This window comes from Mobula hypostoma, chromosome 3 (assembly GCF_963921235.1).
Source record: "Mobula hypostoma chromosome 3, sMobHyp1.1, whole genome shotgun sequence".
Lineage (NCBI taxonomy): Eukaryota > Metazoa > Chordata > Chondrichthyes > Myliobatiformes > Myliobatidae > Mobula > Mobula hypostoma.
Genome location: NC_086099.1, coordinates 159,111,167 through 159,133,953, shown reverse-complemented (window position 1 = coordinate 159,133,953; position 22,787 = coordinate 159,111,167). Strand labels below are relative to the sequence as shown.

The 22,787-nt window shown below is 43.4% G+C and overlaps 1 protein-coding gene across 5 annotated transcripts in view; it reads left to right on the top strand.

Moving 5' to 3' along the window:
- LOC134344352 (adenylate cyclase type 1-like) overlaps positions 1-22,787 on the top strand; it is a 279,148-nt gene that overhangs the window by 232,969 nt on the left and 23,392 nt on the right. For all 5 annotated transcript variants that reach the window (XM_063043992.1, XM_063043991.1, XM_063043994.1 and 2 more), the window contains 2 exons: positions 1,091-1,237; positions 1,344-1,442. In XM_063043992.1, the coding sequence (XP_062900062.1) occupies positions 1,091-1,237; positions 1,344-1,442 (246 nt within the window). The remainder of the gene's footprint in view (positions 1-1,090; positions 1,238-1,343; positions 1,443-22,787) is intronic.

The following is a 22,787-nucleotide window of genomic DNA, read 5'->3' as shown; positions in this document are numbered from 1 at the left end:
GTTTTTCGATCTTGGGTAGCTCACTATCTTGTTTCTTGGTTTGTGGGATGAAATAGTTGATCATCTAGGAAAAGTTGATTGACAAACGTACACAAAGAAAAAACCTGAGCTGTATAAAACAGGATTACAATCCATAAGTTTTTATACACGTTCTGATGTCTATTTCAATATAACTCAATATTACATTGTCATTTCCAAACATTTCTGTTACAACCCTACTGAACATATTTCACACACAAATTAAACACTCGGAACAGTAAAAATTTTAACTGACCAAATCCCCTGGTATAATTTAACAGAACTAATTCCTGGTTATACAATAGAGATCTTGGACACTCGTCTCTGCTGCTTGTTACAGCTGTAACTTCAATAGATCTTTTATTGATATCGTGCCACCCTGCAGTGTTCAAGTAGGATAGAGATACTACTAATTCCACTTTTTTAAACAGGTTATATATTTAGTTTCTATTAGATTGATGTGTTTTTCTCACTTGTTCGCCACGTCCGTCAGCCACACTTCATTCTCACGTAGCTTTTTTACCCCAAGTTCTCTTTTTTGAAAAAAATGGTAAAGCTTCCCTCCACAGGTGAAGCTTTCTAACATAACATCCTTGCGTTTAATTAACTTGGGTTACATGAAGGTAAGTCACATTCCAATAATTATGAGTGGCATGATGTATGCCATTGGTTGGCCTGCAGCAACTTGTCCACATTTAGCAAGGCTGCAGATGCTTCTCCAGTGATGAATGTTGCAGCCCTAACCGCAAGGCAGATGACAGGTTGTAGATAGATGTGACCAGGCCCAAAGGAATATTGCCTTCTGTTGCTAATATAGGGTATTTCTCAATTAATCATGGAAGAATCAACAGTTCAAAATATATTTAGTTGGCAATTGCCTTAGGACCAAAGAGTAATAGGCAGGAATTGCACACAGCTTGGTTCTTAATTGACCATTAAAGACTCAAAGATAAAATTAGATCTGTGACAATCTTAATGTGTTCTTAATCTGATCATTAGGGGATACACATGTTATTCCCTCAGCTATTTTTCTGTGATGTTGCACTTAACCTCTACATGTTGTTCATTGCAGGATCTCTACTACCAGTCATATTCACAAGTGGGTGTGATGTTTGCCTCAATTCCCAATTTTAATGACTTTTATATTGAACTAGATGGTAATAACATGGGAGTTGAATGTTTACGCCTTTTGAATGAAATAATAGCTGACTTCGATGAGGTACATTTAATTCTTTATTAGTCATAATATGCATTAATTTTAAAAAAACATTTGAACACTGCATTTGCTCATAAATTTAGTTTACATCTTTCTTTTGGTACTGCAGCTAATGGACAAAGATTGCTACAAGGATATAGAGAAAATCAAAACAATTGGCAGCACTTACATGGGAGCAGTTGGGCTTGTACCTACAACTGGAACCAAGGTGAGCAGTTAGCCTACAAGTTATTGAACGAGTTGTGAGGCACTGGAACATTAACTAATAAAACAGTTGCACCTTTTGTTCCCTAAATGCAAGGAAACACAGAAATGATATGTCGCAATGGAGAACTAATTTTTCAATATTATAATGTGAGATTGATGACTCTTTTATATTACAGGACATCTTTGGTGTAAATCCCAAGTAGAATGAGTACAGGCAGAAACAACTGAGTCATATTCAACGACTGCAATGATAAAAGATTATTATTGAGTTTCAATTTCAGCTTTCAAATGCCAGACAGTTAGAATGGACAATGTGCTTGAAGTTTTCATGGTCTTTAGTATCCCACTATCAGTTTCCTTTTTAGGACTGCATTCAGATCTGTTTATTTAACACTTGCACATCAAAGCATACAGTACAATGTGGTGTTTGCGTTAACAACCAACACCACCCAAGATGTGCTGGGGGCAGCCTGCAGGTATCGCCACACATTTAGGCGCAAATAGAGCATGTCCACAATGTTCAGGAGAACAAATCAAACAACAAAACAAACCAACAACGACAAAGTAAGCTTCTTTCCTCTCTCCCACCAACGCAATATCTCCAGGCCTCCAGCCTCCAGTCTCTCGCCCAGATTCGCAGATACCAGACCACAATCACACATCAAAAAAAAAACCTTGTTTATTAGCGCAAAATTGAAATGGAATATGCAAAGTTAAGAATATTATTCAAAACATAAAACATCAAACACGTCCAGCTACTGCTCAAGTATGTTTGAACTAAATTGTGAAAGAAGACAAATAAATTTGTCTAAACATTCAGCTGACATTCATCAGGAAACCACAGCTGTTCTTTATGCATTTGGAATCATTGTTCAAGACTGGAATATATGATAAGTTGACAATATTTGAAAAATAAACAGTAAAAGTGGAACAGAGACTATCATAATCACTTGGTAACAATGAAGATCAAATTTTGTGCTTGGAGTATTCTGGTCAACACATTAGGAAGGATGTGATTGCACTGAAGAGGTTGCAGAGGTGACTCACAAGGATGATTTGTTATGCAAGGGGATTGGGTAGGCTGAGCTTGTTTTCCCTGGAACAAAAGAGGCTTGAAAGATGTATATAATATTATATGAAGGACAGAGTAGATAGAATCTTTTTCCTGCAGTGGGGGTATTTAAAACAAGAGGGCATAGGTTTAAGCTGAGTGGAAGGAGGTTTAGAGTTTTTTTTGTTGTGTGGTTTATATTTAGTACTTTGTGCCGGGAGGTAGTGGAATCTGTGTTGGCAAGAGACTTAGACAGGCACTTGAATAAGTCCATAAGACACAGGAGCAGAATTGGGTCACTCAGCACATTGAGTCTCCTCTGCCATCTATTCGTAGCTGATTTATTTTCCCTCTCAACTGCAGTCCCATGCCTTCTCTCCATAACCTTTGATGCTTTTACTAATCAAGAAGATATCAACTTCTGCCAACTTCCTGTCTCCTTAACACTCACTACCCCTCCACCTATCTGTATTGGCCACAAACCCGGCTACAGAACCATTAATTCTGTAAATGCAGATTAAAGTCTGTCACGAGCCCTGTGGCTTATGCCAGTTTCCGTGACGTGAGACTACAAAACTCCTCCCCCCCACCCCCCCACCGGATAGGACGCCAGTCTGTCACGAGGTTAACCCAGCATTTTTTGCCGGTACCCATTCTCAGCTGGGTAGACTGGAGCATTGTGTGGTTAAGTGCCTTGCTCAAGGACACACACGCTGCCTCGGCCGAGGCTTGAACCCACGACCTTCAGATGGCTAGTCCAACGCCCTAACCACTTGGCCACGCGCCATACCTGTAATGCAGGTCTTTATGGTCTATAACGCGAAAACTATCAGACACAATACCGATCGCTGCCCAGAGGGACACCACTAGTCACCAGAGCCAACCAGAAATGACCCCCTTTATTCCCACTGCCTGTTATTTCCTCAAAAAATGCCAACAGATTTGTCAGGCAACATTTTCCCTGAAGGAAACTATGCCTATTTTATTGTGTGCCTCCAAGTACCCAAAACCTCATTCTTGATAATGGACTCTAACATCTTGCCAACTGCTAAAGTAAGGCTAATTGGTGTGAAATTTCCTATCTTTTGCCTCCCTCTGTTCTTTAAGATGGAGTTACTTCCGAGATTTTTCAGTCCTCTGGAACCATTCCAGAACCTAGTGAATCTTGATAGATCATTACTAATTCCTCTACAATCTCTTCTTCAACTTCTTTCAAAACCCTGGGGTGTAGTCCATCTGGTCCAAGTAACTTGTCCAATCTTCCACAGGAAAAACTTGCACAAAATACTTTCAATTTGTTCACCATTTCTTGTTTCCGTATCCTTACCTCTCCAGTATCATTTGTCCAGTTCTCTTACCTCTTGTTCACTCCTTATATATCTAAAAATACCTTCACTATCCTCATAACGCACTGGAGGAACTCAGCAGGTCGGGCAGCATCCGTGGAAAAGATCAGTCGACGTTTTGGGCCGGATCCCTTCATCAGGACTGTAGAGGGAAGGGGCAGAGGCCCTATAAAGAAGGTGGGGGACAGTGGGAAGGAGAAGGCTGGTAGGTTCCAGGTGAAAAACCAGTAAGGGTAAAGATAAAGGGGTGGGGGAGGGGAGGCAGGGAGGTGATAGGCAGGAAAGGTGAAGAAAGAATAGGGGAAAACACAATGGGTAGTAGAAGGAGGCAGAACTATGAGGGAGGTGATAGGCAGCTGGGGGAGGGTGCAGAGTGACATAGGGATAGGGGAAGGGAAGGGAAGGGGAGGGAATTACTGGAAGTTGGAGAATTCTATGTTCATACCAAGGGGCTGGAGACTACCGAGACGGTATATGAGGTATTGCTCCTCCAACCTGAGTTTAGCCTCATTATGGCAGTAGCGGAGGCCATGTATGGACATATCTGAATGAGAGTGGGAAGCAGAGTTGAAGTGGGTGGCTACTTGGAGATCCTGTCTGTTTCGGTGGACTGAGAGGAGGCACTCGACGAAGCGGTCCCCCAATCTGCGTCGGGTTTCACCGACGTAGAGGAGGCCACACCAGGAGCACCGGATGCAACAGATGACCCCAACAGACTCTCAAGTGAAGTGTTGCCTCACTTGGAAGGACTGTTTGGGGCCCTGAATGGTGGCAAGAGAGGAGGTGTAGGGACAGGTGTAGCACTTGGGCTTACAGGGATAAGTGCCAGGTGGGAGATCCGTGGGGAGGGACCGATCCCTGCAGAAAGCGGAGAGTGGTGGAGAGGGAAAGATGTGCTTAGTGGTGGGGTCCTGTTGAAGGTGGCAGAAGTTGTGGAGGTTAATGTGCTAGATCCGGAGGCTGGTGGGGTGGTAGGTGAGGACAAGAGGAACTCTGTCCCTGTTGTGGTGGCGGGAGGATGGGGTGAGAGCCAAAGTACGAGAAATGGAATAGATGCAGGTGAGGGCGTCAGTGATGACAACAGAAGGGAAACCACGATCCTTAACGAAAGAGGACATTTGAGATGTCCTGGAATGGAAAACCTCATCCTCGGAGCAGATGTGGTGGAGACGGAGGAACTGGGAATAGGGAATGGCATTTTTGCATGTGGCGGGGTGGGAAGAGGTATAGTTGAGGTAGTTATGAGAGTCAGTGAGCTTGTAGAACATGTCAGTGGACAGTCTGTCTCCAGAGATGGAGACCGAGAGATCGAGAAAGGGGAAAGAAGTATCCGAGGTAGACCAAGTGAATTTGAGGGCTGGGTGGAAGTTAGAAGTAAAGTCGATGAAATTGACGAGCTCAGCATGGGTGCTGGAAGCAGCACCAATGTAGTCGTCAATGTACCGAAGGAAAAGTTGGGGAGCAGTACCAGAATAGGTTTGGAGCACAGACTGTTCCACATAACCAACGAAGAGGCAGGCATAGCTAGAGCCCATGCAAGTTCCCATAGCTACACCCTTAGTCTGAAGAAAGTGGGAAGAGCCAAAAGAGAAGTTATTGAGTGTGAGAACCAGTTCTGCCAACCGGAGGAGGGTAGTGGTGGTGGGGTACTGGTGAGGTTTATTATCCAGAAAATAGCGGAGGGCTTTGAGGCCTTCTTGATGGGGAATGGAGGTGTATAGGGTTTGGACATCCATAGTGAACCATTAAGCACACCTTTCCCTCTCCACCACTCTCCGCTTTCTGCAGGGATCGGTCCCTCCGCGACTCCCTGGTCCACATGTCCCTCCCCACAGATTTCCCACCTGGCACTTATGCCTATAAGCGCAAGTGCTACACCTGAACCTACTTCTTTCACTATCCTGTTTTATGTTATTGGCCAGCTTACCTTCATATTTCATTTTTTTTCTCATTTCTATTTTAGTTGCCTACTGTTGGTTTTTAAAAGATTCCCAATCCTCTAGCTTCCCACTAATTTTTGCTATATTGTATGCCCTCCCTTTTGCCTTTTTTGTTGTCTTTGACTTCTCTTGTCAGCCACAGTTACCGCATCCTCCCGTTAGAATGATTCTTCTTCTTTGGGATGAACCAATCCTGCATCTTTTGAGTTACTCCTGGAAACTCCAGCCTTGCTGCTCTACCATCATCCTTGCTAGTTTACCTTTCAAATTAAATTTGGCCAGCTCCCCTCTCAAACTCAATTTTAACTTTTGCTCAACACTAATACCGATAGATCTAATTTTAGCTTCTCCCTCTCAAACTGCAGGATGAATTATGATCACTGCCTCCTAAGAGTTCCTTTACATTAAACTCACTAATCAAATCTGGTTCATTATACAAAACACAATCCAGAATTTCCTTTTCCCCATACGGCTCGAACACAATCTGCTCTTAAAAGACATTTCATAGACGTTCCACAAATTCCTTCTCCGGGGATTCAGCACCAATTTGATTTTCCAAACTACCTACATATTGAATTCCTCCATAACCATCATAAAAATGTCATTTTTACATGACTTTTCAATTGTCCATTGCTATTTGTATCCCACATCCTGGCTAGTTCGGAGGCCTGCATATAAATTTGCCGAAGGGTCTTTTACCCTTGTAGTTTCTCAACTCTACCCATAAGAATACTAACCCTTCTGATTCTATAGCACATCTTTCTAAGTATATGGTTTCATTTTTTTACCAACAAAGCCACCCACCTGTCTGTACTTTTGGTATGAAGTTTATTCCTGGATGTTAAACTCCCAACTGTGATCTCCTTTTAGCCATGACTCTGTGATGCCCACAGCATCATACTGCCAATTTCTTACTGCAGAACAAAATCATCTATCTTATTTTGTATACTGTGTGAATGAATACATCACCTTCAGTCCATGTTGCTGGAAACTAAATTCTTAGCCCTTTCTAAACTTCCTCTCTTATTCTTTAGTTTGGAGACGTCTAACCTCTCCTACATTCTCCTTCCTATTTATCAATACTTTTCCAAGCTGTTGAACCCTGCCCCCCAACTTCTATTTAGTTTAAAGCGATATCCAGAGCCCTAGTTATGTGATTGGCCATGACCTTGGTGCCAACATGTTTCAGGTGAGATCTGTCCCATCAGAACTGCTCTTTTCAGACTTTTAATCCTTGCAAGGACCCCTGTTTTAGTAGTAGTGACTACACTCACTTCTTCCCCCTGACTCTCTCTGGTGTCTTCCACAATGAAGACTGATCCAAAATAATTATTCAGTTTGTCGACCATTTCTTTGTTCTACCTCTCCAGCAACATTTTTCAGTGTGTCCACTCTTGGCTCTCCTTTACACTCTATACAAAGAAGCTGTGTCACTTGACAACACTTAAGATGTGTCTGGATGAGCACGTGAATCATCTTGATGAATTCCTGAATCACCTGGTATTGAAGTTCTGGGAGAAGAGATCAATACAGAAGGGTTCCCACTGGTTGGTGTGAATGCTGTGTTTCCATGCTATTTAATTCTTTGATTATATTTGAGGGACTGAGAAATGTAGACACAGTCCATGGAGCTGGTTTTCATGATGTGAGCGTGGCTCAGCACAACTTCCTGCAGTTTCTTGCAGCATGGGCAGAAAAGCTGCAATACCAGACGCAGAGCTGATTAGTTTCATTGGGTGTCATTCACTTATTTAGTGTACCATCACGCTGTGACCAAAGGGCCTGTTCCCGCACTGCACTACGATAAAACAGAAAATACTGGACATACTCAGCAAGTCAGGTTATATCTGTGGGACGAGAAACAGTGTCAATATGTCAGGTCAATAATATAATGGATTCCTGTCACGGTATGTGGATAGGCCAACCAGGGGGAATGCCATACTTGATCTAGTACTAGGTAATGAACCGGGTCAGGTCACAAATTTCTCAGTGGGTGAGCATCTGGGGGACAGTGACCACCGCTCCCTGGCCTTTATAATTATCATGGAAAAGGATAGAATCAAAGAGGACAGGAAAATTTTTAATTCGGGAAAGGCAAATTATGAGGCTATAAGGCTAGAACTTGCGGGTGTGAATTGGGGTGATGTTTTTGCAGGGAAATGTACTATGGACATGTGGTCGATGTTTAGAAATCTCTTGCAGGATGTTAGGGATAAATTTGTCCCGGTGAGGAAGATAAAGAATGGTAGGGTGAAGGAACCATGGGTGACAAGTGAGGTGGAAAATCTAGTCAGGTGGAAGAAGGCAGCATACATGAGGTTTAGGAAGCAAGGATCAGATGGGTCTATTGAGGAATATAGGGAAGCACGAAAGGAGCTTAAGAAGGGGCTGAGAAGAGCAAGAAGAGGGCATGAGAAGGCCTTGGCGAGTAGGGTAAAGGAAAACCCCAAGGCATTCTTCAATTATGTGAAGAAAAAAAGGATGACAGGAGTGAAAGTAGGACCGATTAGAGATAAAGGTGGGAAGATGTGCCTGGAGGCTGTGGAAGTGAGCGAGGTCCTCAATGAATACTTCTCTTCGGTATTCACCAATGAGAGGGAACTTGATGATGGTGAGGACAATATGAGTGAGGTTGATGTTCTGGAGCATGTTGATATTAAGTGAGAGGAGGTGTTGAAGTTGTTAAAATACATTAGGACAGATAAGTCCCCGGGGCCTGACGGAATATTCCCTAGGCTGCTCTGCGAGGGAGAGAAGAGATTGCTGAACCTCTGGCTAGGATCTTTATGTCCTTGTCGTCCATGGGAATGGTACCGGAGGATTGGAGGGAGGCGAATGTTGTTCCCTTGTTCAAAAAAGGTAGTAGGGATAGTCCGGGTAATTATAGACCAGTGAGTCTTACGTCTGTGGTGGGAAAGCTGTTGGAAAAGATTCTTAGAGATAGGATCTATAGGCATTTAGAGAATCATGGACTGATCAGGGACAGTCAGCATTGCTTTGTGAAGGGCAGATCGTGACTAACAAGCCTGATAGAGTTCTTTGAGGAGGTGACCAGGCATATAGATGAGGGTAGTGCAGTGGATGTGATCTATATGGATTTTAGTAAGGCATTTGACAAGGTTCCACACGGTAGGCTTATTCAGAAAGTTAAAGGCATGGGATCCAGGGAAGTTTGGCCAGGTGGATTCAGAATTGGCTTGCCTGCAGAAGGCAGAGGGTGGTGGTGGAGGGAGTAGATTCAGATTGGAGGATTGTAACTAGTGGTGTCCCACAAGGATCTGTTCTGGGACCTCTACTTTTCGTGATTTTTATTAATGACCTGGATGTGGGGGTAGAAGGGTGGGTTGGCAAGTTTGCAGACGACACAAAGGTTGGTGGTGTTGTGGATAGTGTAGAGGATTGTCAAAGATTGCAGAGAGACATTGATAGGATGCAGAAGTGGGCTGAGAAGTGGCAGATGGAGTTCAACCTGGAGAAGTGTGAGGTGGTACACCTTGGAAGGACAAACTGCAAGGCAGAGTACAAAGTAAATGGCAGGAAACTTGGTAGTGTGGAGGAGCAGAGGGATCTCAGGGTACATGTCCACAGATCCCTGAAAGTTGCCTCACAGGTGGATAGGGCAGTTAAGAAAGCTTATGGGGTGTTAGCTTTCATAAGTCGTGGGATAGAGTTTAAGAGTCGCGATGTAATGATGCAGCTCTATAAAACTCTGGTTAGGCCACACTTGGAGTACTGTGTCCAGTTCTGGTCACCTCACTATAGGAAGGATGTGGAAGCATTGGAAAGGGTACAGAGGAGATTTACCAGGATGCTGGCTGGTTTAGAAAGTATGCATTATGAACAGAGATTAAGGGAGCTAGGGCTTTACTCTTTGGAGAGAAGGAGGATGAGAGGAGACATGATAGAGGTGTACAAGATAATAAGAGGAATAGATAGAGTGGATAGCCAGCGCCTCTTTCCCAGGGCATCACTGCTCAATACAAGAGGACATGGCTTTAAGGTAAGGGGTGGGAAGTTCAAGGGGAATATTAGAGGAAGGTTTTTTACTCAGAGAGTGGTTGGTGCGTGGAATGCACTGCCTGAGTCAGTGGTGGAGGCAGATACACTAGTGAAGTTTAAGAGACTACAAGACAGGTATATGGAGGAATCTAAGGTGGGGGCTTATATGGGAGGCAGGGTTTGAGTGTCTGCACGACATTGTGGGCCGAAGGGCCTGTACGGTGCTGTACTGTTCTATGTTCTATGTATAATATCAGAACTAAAAAGGAGACTAAAGCAGGTAATAAAGTAGATGGATGGAGGGAGGGAGTGGGGAATGGTGATGTCTCTGATAGGTTACAGCCAGAGTAATCATGGAAATAAGCTGTAAACAAAATTAGCTGGTTGATTTGTGAGTGGGAGCAGTTAGTGAGAACATGGGCAAAAAGAACACAGACAAAAGAGTTGTGAAATACAAAGCACAGGGGCAACCCCAGCTAGATGAACGTGATAAAGGCCTAAAGATGATGGAATCCAATAAAAAAGAACTGGGGGAGGAACTCAGCAGGACAGGCAACATCTCCGTGTACAATCGACATTTCACCTTTATCACTTTCAGCTACCACCTCCCAGCTTCAGGAGCTCTTCTCACTCTCCATTCCCTCATCTGCCAATCACCCCTTCACCTGGATCCACCAATTACCTGCCAGCTCTCACTCCAAATCCTCTTCCCTTCACCTTTTAATATTGGCTATCTCTCCACTATTTTTCAATCCTGATGATGGACCTTAACCTTGACTGTCCATTTCCCTTCATAAGTGCTGTGTGCCCACTGAGTTCCTCCAGCTTTTTGTGTGTTGCATCAGGTTTCAGCATCTGCAGTCTCATGTGTCTCCAGTGTTCTTTTGTCCGAGTTCTTTTGTCAATACTCCTACCCTCCTTCTGTTCCCATTCACCCAATGATCAGCTGAGTTTGTTTACAGGTTATCTCCATGCTCACCCTTGCTATCATATTAGAGACATTGTTCCACCCCCATCCTCCTGGCAGCTTCACAAGCTGATCTGAGTATTTCCAGCAGTCTCCGTGTTTATTTAAGTGGAACTAAACTCTCTACCACTTCAGGCCCCTTTTCTAAGAAAAGATGTGCTGACATTGGAGAGGGTTCAGAGGAAGCTCATGAGAATGACCCCGGGAATGAAAGGACTAACATATGAGGATGTTTGATGGCTCTGGGCCTATAGTAACTGGAATTTAGAAGAATGAGGGAGGGGGATCTCATTGAAACTTATCGTATGTTGAAAAGCCCAAATAGAGTAGATGTGGAGAGGATGCTTCCTATAGTGGGGGAGTCTAGGACCAGAGGGCACAACCTCAGAATAGAGGGAAGTCCATTTAGGGTGGAGATGAGGAGGAACTTCTTTAGCTGGAGGGTGGTAAATCTGTGAAATTCCTTGCCACAGGCAGCTATGAGGTCAGGTCATTGGGTGTATTTAAGGTGGAAGTTGATAAATGCTTGACAAGTTGGGGGTGAAAGGTTATGGGAGGAAGGCAAGAGAATAGGGTAGAGAGGGAAAAAGGATCAGCCATGATGAAATGGTGGAACAGACTCGATTGCCAAATGGACAAATTCTGCTCCTATGTCTAATGGTCTTATTGTAATGATGTAATTACGTGAAGTACTTTTACTGTGCTTTATATTCAGTGGTTGAAGTAAAAGAAGTGAGTTGTTACAGTTCTTAAACATCAGATGCTTCGTGCTACTTTATTTACATAAACCTACAGTATAATTAACCATATACAATTCCAATGTCACAGCAATAAGTGAGACCTAGCTTAAAAAACAGAAATGAGATCTAAATGTATTGCTGGAGATAGGATTGTCAAGAATATTAGGGAAAAGAAGAAAGCAGGGTTGTACCATTGTTGTTTAATTTGAATATCGCTGATCTGGAGAGTAATGGTGTGCTGGAATGACCAAAGAGATGGATGTGTCTGTTTAGGATTAAAAAGCAATAAAGATGGAATTACATTACAGGCTGCCAACTGTGCTGAGGGAGGACATTAAGGAGCAAATTTTCAGAGAAGCTACAGATATGAAAACAAAAGCCCTATCAGAGTGATATCTACAACTATACAAATAAATCCTGAGGCAAAGAGAGGGAGGAATTTCTACAATGTGTTCAGGAGAACTTTCTTGATCAGTTTGCTTCTAGCTTCTCCAAGTAATATTTGCTCCACTTGTTCTGCCACATTTTCTTGATCCAAGGCCAACAATGCTCCCTTCTTTGCTAAAGTAGAAGCAAACTGATCAAGGAAGTTCTCCTGAACACATTATGGAAACTCCTCCCTCTCTTTGTCCCAGGATATATTTGTATAGTTGTCACCCCAGTAGGGCTTTTGTTTTCATATCTGTAGCTTTTCTGAAAACTTGCCCCTTAATGTCCTCCCTCAGTGCAGTTGGCAGCCTGTAATGTAATTCCATCTTTATTGCTTTTTAATCCTAAACAGACACATCCATCTCTTTGGTCATTCCAGCTTACTCTCCAGACCAGCAATATTCAAATTAATTAACAATGATATATCCCTACTTGCTTCTTTTCCCTAACATTCTTGACCATCCTATCTCCAGGAATATACTTAGATCTCATTCCTTTTTTTCAATCTAGGTCTCACTTACTGCTGTGACATTGGAATTCTATATGGTTAATTGTGCGGTAGGCTTTTGCAAATAAATCTGCATGACGCATTTTATGTTTAGGAAAAACTGTAACAATTCATTTATTGTACTCCAAACACTGAACATAAAGTACAGTACAAATATTTTACATAATTACATCATCACATCAGACAGCCTCTTAAGGTGAACCCCAACTCTATGTCGGTGGTTGTGAAATATGTACATTTCCACCAATTACAATACCCCACAATACCCTCTCTCCAACCTCCCCCCCCCCCACCCCCAGAATTCACTAAAACTGATGTTGTCAGCCTGTTCAGAGCTCGGATGAGCCACCTGGCTCAGATCCTATTTTCCATGGGTGGAAGAACAGCAAAGGCTCGTCCAGAGATGTGTTGACACGCTCATGGTCATGTTGTGATGGCAGGACCATGATAGCGGAATCTTCCAAATCTTGGTGGGTGATCTACCAAAATACATTCAGATTTACTCCTCTTATTTATGACAAAAGTCTTTTCCCTCCATTCCAAGATGTGGAACGGGCCATTGTGAGGCGGCCTAAGGGGTCATTGGTGTGCATCATGGTGAACGAAAACAAATGTAGGTCAACAGGAGCCCAAGAGTAGTGTACACTGCGATGGGAGGATGGAATAGGTGCAAAGGAATTGAATTTATTAAGGAGGGTGGAACGCTGTTGAGAGGTCAACCAGGCAGTCGTGGTGACAGAAATGAAATCACCTGGCACTCATAATGGCTGCCCGTAAACCAGCTCAGCCGTGGATAACTACAGGCCTCTTTTAGAGCTGTTCTGAGCTCCAGCAGAACCCGTGGGAGATGATCACGCCAACACTCATCTGTCAGGAAGCCCTCAGAGCAGCCTTTAAGGGGCGGTGAAACCACTCACAAAGGCCATTGGTTTATGGGTCATACACCATGGTGCAATGTAGCCATCACAACCCAGAGGTATGTAATGAATCAGGGACCGTAGTCAGAAGGAATATCAGATGGGGCACCAAATGAAGCAGCCTAGGTGCTGAACACTTGCGCCACGTCTGCGGCTATCACCGATGCCTGGGGCTACCTGGTGTAAGGAGGTCCGTTAAACCACTGGAGGGGGGAAGAGGACCAACACGGTACACATTGACATGATCAAACCATCGCTCAAGGACCTCATAGGTGCCAATGGCATCTGAACATGATGGTTAATTTTTGCCCACTGGCTCTCCACACAGACTGCGGTCCAATCATGCAAGTCCTTTCTAAGGCTGTGCCACACAAACTTTAGTGCAACCATTTTCTGTGAGGCCCTCCGGCCCGGAAGCGATAGACCATGTATGGAATCAAAAACAGTCCAACTCCAGGTTGCGGGCACTATGGGGTGAGCATGACCAGCTGAACCATCATACCGGAGAGAAGCCTCAGCTTCTCTGAACTTAATGTCAGTCAATCGCAGCCCCGTGACTGCTGTTCAGTAAGCCTGGAGTAGCTTGGTTGACTGCCATGCCAGCATAGTCAACCATTATGTATATGCCCTCAAAGGCTGGCCATGAGAGGCAATTGCCACAGCATTATTTTTCACCTTGATTTGTCGTATATCCATTGTGAACTCTGATATGTAGGCCAGCTGGTGTTGCTGCCATGCAGACCAAGGGTCTGATAGTTTGGCCATGACATGCACAAAGGGTTTGTGGTCAATGGAGATGTGAAATGGCAACCCTGTAGAAGAAAACAAAAATGGCGGACAACCAGATAGAGACCGAGAAGCTCAGGGTCTAACGTGGTGTACTTCCTTTCAGGGGGACAGAGCTGCTAACTGAAGAAGGTGAGCGGCTGCCACATGCCTCTGGCCAAAAGTTCATGCACAGCATCCCACAGCATAGTCTGAAGTGTCAGTAATTATGGCTACAGGCACATTGAGGAGTGGGTGCACTAGTAAGGTCGCATTGGAAAGAGCTCATTTGGTGTCAACAAATGTCCCAGTCATGCCTGCTGACCAGTCGAGCACATGATTAGGAATATTGCCTTTAAGCGCTCTATACAGGGGGAACGTAAGTTCAGCAGCTCACGGAATGAAACTGCTATAAAGATTCACCATGACGATAAACTCTGGTAGATTTTCAGTGGTGTGGGGTGGTGCAAAATAGTGGCTACTTTTAATGGGAGGGGTTTCACACCTTCTGCGGAGGTGTGATGGCTGAGAAAGTCAATGGTTGACAACCCAAGCATGTCATCCAGGTAAACAAAAAAGAAAAACCTAAGTCTTTTACTACAGACTCCATTAGCCATTGGAAAGTCTGTGCTGCATTTTTTCAGTCCAAAAGACAAGCATACTCAGAAACCAAAAGGGGTTATCACAGGCATTTTGGGGAAGTCCTCCTAAACACAGGCACCTAATCATAGTCCCTAATTAGACTGACTTTGGAAAAAATTTACTTTCCAGCAAATCATGCTGAAAAGTCTTGGATGTGTGGGACTGGGTGACAATCGGTGGTTGGTGGCCTCGATCAAGCAACAGTTACCATTACTGGACTCTGGGACCATATGGAGGGGCAAAGCCCAGGGGACATTTGACCAGCATACAATGCCAAGTCTTTCCGTGTAGACAAATTCAGCATTCACTGTTGCCAACTTTGCTGGATCCAGTCTATGCATGCAGGCCCCTGCACTGGCGAACCAGTTGTAGAAATGTGGGGCTCAACGCCATGTTTTGTTAAAGTAGTGAAGAATGTGCGCTTGGTGAGGTTTGGGAGTTCGGCTGGCAGTCAAGTAATCCATGTGTGTTGATGCATACTGAGTCATTGTGGGGAATTTACTGGGGGAGCTGGGTAACGACCCCAAATCCTTGACATCGACAGGCCAACAGTTCTTATGATCAACTAATAGTCCTTGGAGACACAGGAAATCAGCACCAAGCAGGGGTCGAGCCATTTTTACCAGGATGAAGTCCCATGTATGACGTCATCCACCGAAGCAGAGCATCACCTGTTATGTTCCGTAAGTCTGCATCCCATTGCTCTTGGTGGCCTCCAGCGAGGTTTTATCACTCGATGCATTCTCATCAATAGGCAATGCCGGGGGCACACTCACTTCAGCACGTCACACAGAAAGCGTTGCCCTAAAAGGGTGTCCATAATGAACAGTAGATGTCCCTGGCAGTTGAAACCCATGGTGTTCACAGACCTGTGATGTCCCAATGCGTTGGCACTGTCGAAGCTGCAAGGCAATTGGCACTTCCTAGCATTCGAACCAAAGCAAATGTGGTAAAAACATAGGCCCAGCATCGTTTTGTAGGGGGCCTTGTTGACCAGGCTAAATGAGGTAGAGAAAGGGGGAGGAGTGATACACTGCTGCCTAGCTGAGTGCAAACTGTCAGCCATTTTAGCAAGCTCTCTATAGTCCTTCACGGGTGCATTAGTGAGGGTTATGCAAACTTGATCTGGCATTTGCTGAATGAAGAGATTTTTAAGAATAAAACAAGGCTGGTGATCTCCCAGGAGAGACAGCATGTGGTCCATTAGCTCCGATGATTTTGCATCACTGAGGCTGGGCAAGGAAAGCAACTGTTAGGCACGCTCAGACTCTGATAGTCCAAAGATCTGCAAAAGGTGAGTTGTCAGCAATTGGTATTTATCATGTTCAGGCAGGTTTTCTAATAAACTCAGCACCCTCACAACAGTGTAGTTGCCAAGCGATGTTACCACAATGTAAAATTTGGTATTGTGATTTCTCACAGTGCAAATTGGGCCTCGGCTTGTACAAACTAAGCAACTGCATTTTGCTCCCAAAATTCTGGCAATTTCATAGTGACTGCATTGACCGACCTGTTCAATAACTAGAATCATCCTAGAACATCGGGGTCACCAATGTAGATTTTTGCAAATAAAATAGCATGAGGTGTTTTATGTTTAAGAAAAGCCACATCAACTCACTTATTGTACTGCAAATACTGAACAAAGAGTGCAGTAAAAGTACTTTACGTAATTATGCCATTAAATCAGGCAGCCTCTTAAAGTGAATCACATCTCAATGTTGGTGGTTGGTAATTGGTCCCACCAATTACATTACCCTACAGTGCCAGCAGCTATCTTTACTACACTTTGTAGGTTTTTGTGTATGCTTGAAAGCACAGTTTAAACTTTAATCTGCAAACAGAATTTATTTCTTTTTTGTTCCATTGCAGTTGATCTCTTCCATCCTTTGTACCTTTAATTCTTCCTTACAATCATACTTACAGCAAATAATAACTATAATCATTCTGAAAGGTAAACGGTTGGATAGTAATGAGATCAGAGTTGGCCCCATAATAAATCAGATGACTCGGCCCAGAATAAACTTGAAATGTTCATGTTCTCTTGCATATGTTCAATTGCACAACACAACAAGTATTCATATATTAGGCCATTGGAGCTGTCTACACTTGTTCTAATTTGTGGTTGCTTCGCATGTTGAGGTAGTGATGGGAGGGGTAAGATGAAAGGCAGAGCTTTCAGTAGTGTTTAGATGATGGTAGTACTGATAAATCTGAGATTGTAATATTGAATGTGAATGACATTCTTTTCTTGGTTGTACGGTGATCAAGACTTTTCTTCTTCATTGGATAATGCATCTTCCATCACACAACCACTTCTAATACCGTACTCATGATGAGATTGATGTCTTTGAAGATGTCACTCGCATCGTACCAGAAGATCTCCATAAACTTCTCCATTATGAATTACTTTTGTGCCGCATTTCATTCTCCTCCAGTATCTTCTGTTGCTTATTTCCTACATTTCCTCATTTCCAGTAACTCTTCCACAGCAACACAGGGGTGCATCTAGTAGAACTGCTGCTTCACAGTGCCAAAAATCCAGGTGTAATCCTGATCTCAGGTGCTGCCCATGTGAAGTTTGCACCTTCTCCCTGTGAACATGCAGGTTTCCTTTGGGTGCATCCATTTCCTATACCCCCAAAAGACATGATTTGGTAGGTTAAATCACTACTGTAAGTTGCCCCCAGTGTGTGGGTGAGTGTAGGGGGCAACAGGAAGTTGTCGAGAGTGTGCAAAGAATAATAAATGGGATTAATGCAGAATTAGTACCAATTGATACTTGGTGGACAACACAAACTTTATTGCTATTATGCTGTGTCTCTATATAACTCTATGGTTCTGTATCATTCTCTTTCACTTTATCAAATGCAATTTGCCAACCTGACAATGTCTTCTTGTAGATTGTTAGGTCAGCATATTACAGTCTTGTACATATTCAGGGCATAATTTCCTCTATTCAACATCAATAACTCCATGAAACTCCCTTCATCTTATATCTTTTAGGCAAGAGGGATAGAGAAGATAACATCCATTAACAATAAAAAGATGAGCGCCAGTGGTAAACCTACAGTATTTCTACTGTATTTCTTGATGTATTAGAGATTTTACCTTCTCTTATTGTGAAGCGCTGAAAAATACACAATTAAAATTCCAGGTGCAGCTGTGTCAACAGAGTTCTTTTATCTAATTGGTTAGCCGATGCACTGTTCTGACACAAACGACCGAAACTTGACAAGATGGCGCCTGCTCCTTCAGTTGGCATCCGCTGAATGGATCGTGAAACCGTATATTTCACTTCTTTTTTATCTTTTACGTTTGTTTTTCTTCTTGGATGTGATCCTGGAACTGTTGGAGCTGTGACTTGCTGTCTGAGGATCATTTAGGTGTTCCAGCACTCTGCAACCTCCAAGAGAATTCCGGGGGGCAAACGCAGCATGTACAAACCTCATGGTGGGCAGGTTGCGGGATGGGGCATGAGCCAATGTTTGACTCTGTTTTGCAGATTAAAGCTTCCATTGTTCACCAATTACAATGTTAGGGAAGACTGAAACATTGGGGCAAATACAGAAGATGAGCACTGGCTGCTTGCCTTTTGTACGCTGAGGATCAATTTGCTATGCTACCAGAGAGGGGAGAGACTGCCGCTTTGCCCAGAGAATGTTACCCAGGTTTTCTGCATTTTGGATATGTACTTGGACAATAGACTTTTCTTCAATCTTACAGTTTTTTTTAATATGATTCTGTATTTTTCACCAATCTTTGTTTATTTTGTGCAGGGAAGGGGATTTGGGTGTCAATGGGCCTGTTCAGTTTTGTCTGGGTTTATTTGTGCGTGCCTGTTCAGTTTGATTTATTTTTTTTTGTGTGTGAGGAGGGATTTACGGGTTGACGTGCCTGTTCTCTGTTTTGCACAGGGAAGAGGATTTGGGTGTCAATGGGCCTGTTCAGTTTTGTTTGGGTTTTTTTGTGCATGCCTGTTCAGTTTGATTTGGGTTTTTTTGTGTGTGAGGAGGGATTTACGGGTTGACGTGCCTGTTCTCTGTTTTGTGCGGGGTGGGGGATTTAGGGGTTGATGATCATGTTATTTTTCTTTGCATTTTTGGTTTCATGGCTACCCGCAGAAGAAGAATTTCAGAGTTGTTTACTTCAATAATAATTGAATTTTTGAAATTTTGACCATAGGCTATAGCCACTTGAAGTAATTGGTGACAAAATAAGCTGCAGATGTGGAATCGAAAGCAAATGAACAACTGCTGGAGGAGATCAGTACTTGTGCAAAATCTGTAGTGACAAAGGGATGGCCAACCTTATGGGTCAAGACACTGCATCAGGAATTAGAGGGTAAAGGGAACTTGGCCAATTTAAGGAGGTGAAGGACAGGGATGAGATGAGAAATGGTAGGCGTCAGGGGAAACCAGATGAGGTGGTGGATAATAGGCAGGTGGGAGAGAATGAGGAGGGAGTTTTGAGACAGAGGTTGATGGATGATGACTGAAATGAGATAAGAAAATACTATTGAGCCTGATGGGGAGAAGACAGAGGGTGGAAGGTGATAAGTGGAACCAATTATGGGTTTGATGATGAACAGATCAAACCAGATTAGGGAGAGATAGAAAAGATAAAGCAAGGGAGAAGAAATACAGGTGGATAGGTGTGTGAGTAATGCACAGATGGAACCAGGTGAGGCAGGATGATGAAGCTGGCTAATAGGTGGGAGAGGGTAGCATGGAAAAGGTGAATAATAGGAGAGGAAACCTTCGTGAATTGGTAGATGGGGGAAAGGATCATTGAATGTAAGTTATCTGAAATTGGAAAATTCAGTTTGCTCCCCAGTGGAATAGGAGGCATTATCCTTGGAATACTTGGTTCCACGGGCCAGATGGCCCAGCCCATCCATGGGACCATCCATACTAATCTGTCTCTCAGCACTTAGTTCATAGCTCTGTCAGCCTAAGCAATTCAAATTCTCAGCTATACACTTCTTAATGGTGACAATAACTTGGCTTGAACCATTATCTCAGTCAGCGCATTCCAGTTACTTTGCACTCCCTGGATGACGAAGGCCCCCCGAGGATTCCCTTTTGCATCCTTTCTCCATTACGCTAGATCTGTGTCTTCTGGGTTTGTCTTCCTCTGATTTGGAGTAACAGTGTGTCTGCTCTACCTATACCTGTCAATTTAAAATATATCAGTTGTATCCCTTTTTAACCTCTTCTGCTCCAGGGAGAACAAACACAGTTTCTGCAGTCTCCTCTCATAACTCAGCTTCCCCATTCTAGACAAAAACCTGGTGTATCTCCTTTGTACCATCTCCAGCAATATCATATCTTTGGCATTTCGTGGTGACCAGAATTGGATCCAGCTGAAGCCTGATGAAGGTTTGAAAAGTAGAAGCATAATGTCCATGCTTCTTTCTCGGATGCCCTGAATAAGGAAGGCCAATATCCCATATGCCTTCCAAACGTGTTACCAATCTGCATTCAGTTCTGTGGACTTGTACTCCAAGGTCTCTCTGTTCCTCAATACTCCTAAAGTCCCTACCATACATGTTGTATGTCATAAATTCACTAGTATTCCGAAATACATATATTACCACATGTTTACCTCAAATAAACTTGCCTTGCCATTTTTCAGCCAATTTCTCCAACACATGGATAACACATGCAGCCTAAGACTACCTTCCTTGCTTTCAATTACATCACCAATACCTGTGTCGTCTGCAAGGTTACCAATCATGCCTCCCACATCCACATACAGGTGATTCGTGTACATTACAAACAGTGAGTATCCCAGTACTGATCCTATGGAACACCACTATTCACAGGCATCCAATTCAGAAACAACCCTTTAGCCCCATTTTTCCAAACCAATTCTGGGTCCAGTTTGTCATTTTGCCCTGGATCACAAGCATCCTAATTTTAGAACCAGTGTCCTGTCGGGACCTTGTCAGATGCCTTACTGAAGATGAAGTAATTCATCACTATTGCCCTGCCTTCATTGATACATTCAGTGTAAGTTCAAAGAATTTAAGCAAATTGGGCAGATAGGATCTGTTCTGCATGAATCACGTTGGCTGTCTCTGATTTGTTATTGCCTTTCCAACTGATCACTAACCTTTTCCCTCAAAAAGCATCTTAATCTTCTGGATGACCCTCCCGTGAGGAACCTTGTCAAACACCTTCCTAAACTCTACATAGACAACATTCAGAGCTCTACCTTCATCACCTCATCAAAGAACCCAATCAAGTTAGTAAAATCTGACTTGCCCTGGACAAAGCCGTGCTGGCTCTTCCTAATTAGGGCATGGTTTTCCAAATGCTCATAAACCCTACTCCCAAGAATTCTCTTCAGTAACTTCCCTACCATTGATGTGAAACTCACTGATCTACAGTTTCCAGGGTTATCCATGGTTCCCTTCTTGATTAATGTAACAATATTAGCTACTAGTCAGTCCTCCGAAACTTTGCTTGTGGCTAGAGTGGACACGAAGATATTGGTCAAGGTCCTAGCAATCTCTTCTCTTGCCTCTCTCAACAACTTGGAGTAAATCCCATCAGGCCCTAGGGACTTAACCACCTTAATGCTCTTTAGGAGACCCAACACTACCTCCTCCTTTATCTTGAAATGCCTTAGCATATCAGTTCTCTCAGCACTGATGCACCTTGCCCAAAGCCAGCTGCCTCTTTCTATCGACGTCATTGAAGCCAATCCTTAACCACTCCTCTGAGAATATTCTGCAGCCACTCTAAGACATCTGAGACATCCTGGACTCTGGCACCTGGCACTTGGGAGGCAGCAGGCAATTCTTGTGACTCTTTCTAGGCCACAGAAACTCCTATCCATGCCCCGATCAGGTCTTGAACCACTATTGCTTTGTGGCCACGTGTGAACTCTACTCACTCTCCTTACTTCTCCTGGTGGTTACTCACCAAACTGGGATCTTCTTAGTGCAAAAGGTTTAGTTGGGGCAGAGTTTGTTTGGTGCATCCAGGAGGATGTTTTAAATCAATATGTAGCTAGTCCAAAAAGAGGAACAGCTATATTGGACATGGTGTTGGATGCTGTGCTTTCTTAGGGATAGGATTTATGCTCATTTGGCAAACTATGGCCAAATTAGGGAGAGCCAGCTTGGCTTTGTGTGGGGCAAGCCATTTCTTTCTGACTAGATTGGGTTTTTTGGCGAGGTAACGAGGGTGGTTGATGACGGAAGAGTTACAGATATTGTCTATATGGATTTTAGTAAGGAATTTGACAAGGTCCCTTATGGGAGGGTCATCCAGAAGATTAAAATGTATGGGATCCATGGTGAATTAGCCATGTGGTGGGTATGATAGCGGTCAAAGCAACTTATTTTAGCAGGAGGTCTGTGGTTAATGGTGTTCCACGGGGATCTGTGCTGGGATCTCTGCTGTTTGTGATGTATATAGATGGGTTGGTTAGTTAGTTTGCAGATAATACGAAGATTGTTAGTGTTGTGGATAGTGTAGAAGACTGACAAAGAATCTGCAGATTTGGGTAGAGAAATCTCAGATGGAGTTAAACCCAGGCAAATATGAACTGTTGCACCTTGGTAGGCCAGATGTAAATGAACAATACACCCTTAACAGTATTGATGAGCAGAGCGATCTTGAGGTCCAAGTTCATTGTTCCTTAGAAGTTGCTACACATGCTAATAGAGTGGTTAAGAAGGCATATGGCATGTTTGCCCTTTTAATTGAAGCATTGAGTTCAAAGTCAGGAAGTTATGTTGCAGCTTTATAAAGCAAAAGTTAGGCCACTTCTGGAGTATTGCATTGCATACAGTTCTGGCTGCCCCATTATAGAAAGGATGCTATGGCTTCGGAGAGGGTGCAGAAGGGACCTAACAGGATGTTGCCTGGATTAGGGGGTATATGCTATAAAGGGAGGTTGGACAAACTTGGGTTGTTTTCTCTGGAGCAGCAGGGGCTGAGGGGAGATCTGATAGAGGTCTATAAGATTACAAGAGGCATTAATAAAGTAGACAGGCAGCAACTTATTCCCGTGGTTGAAATGACTAATAC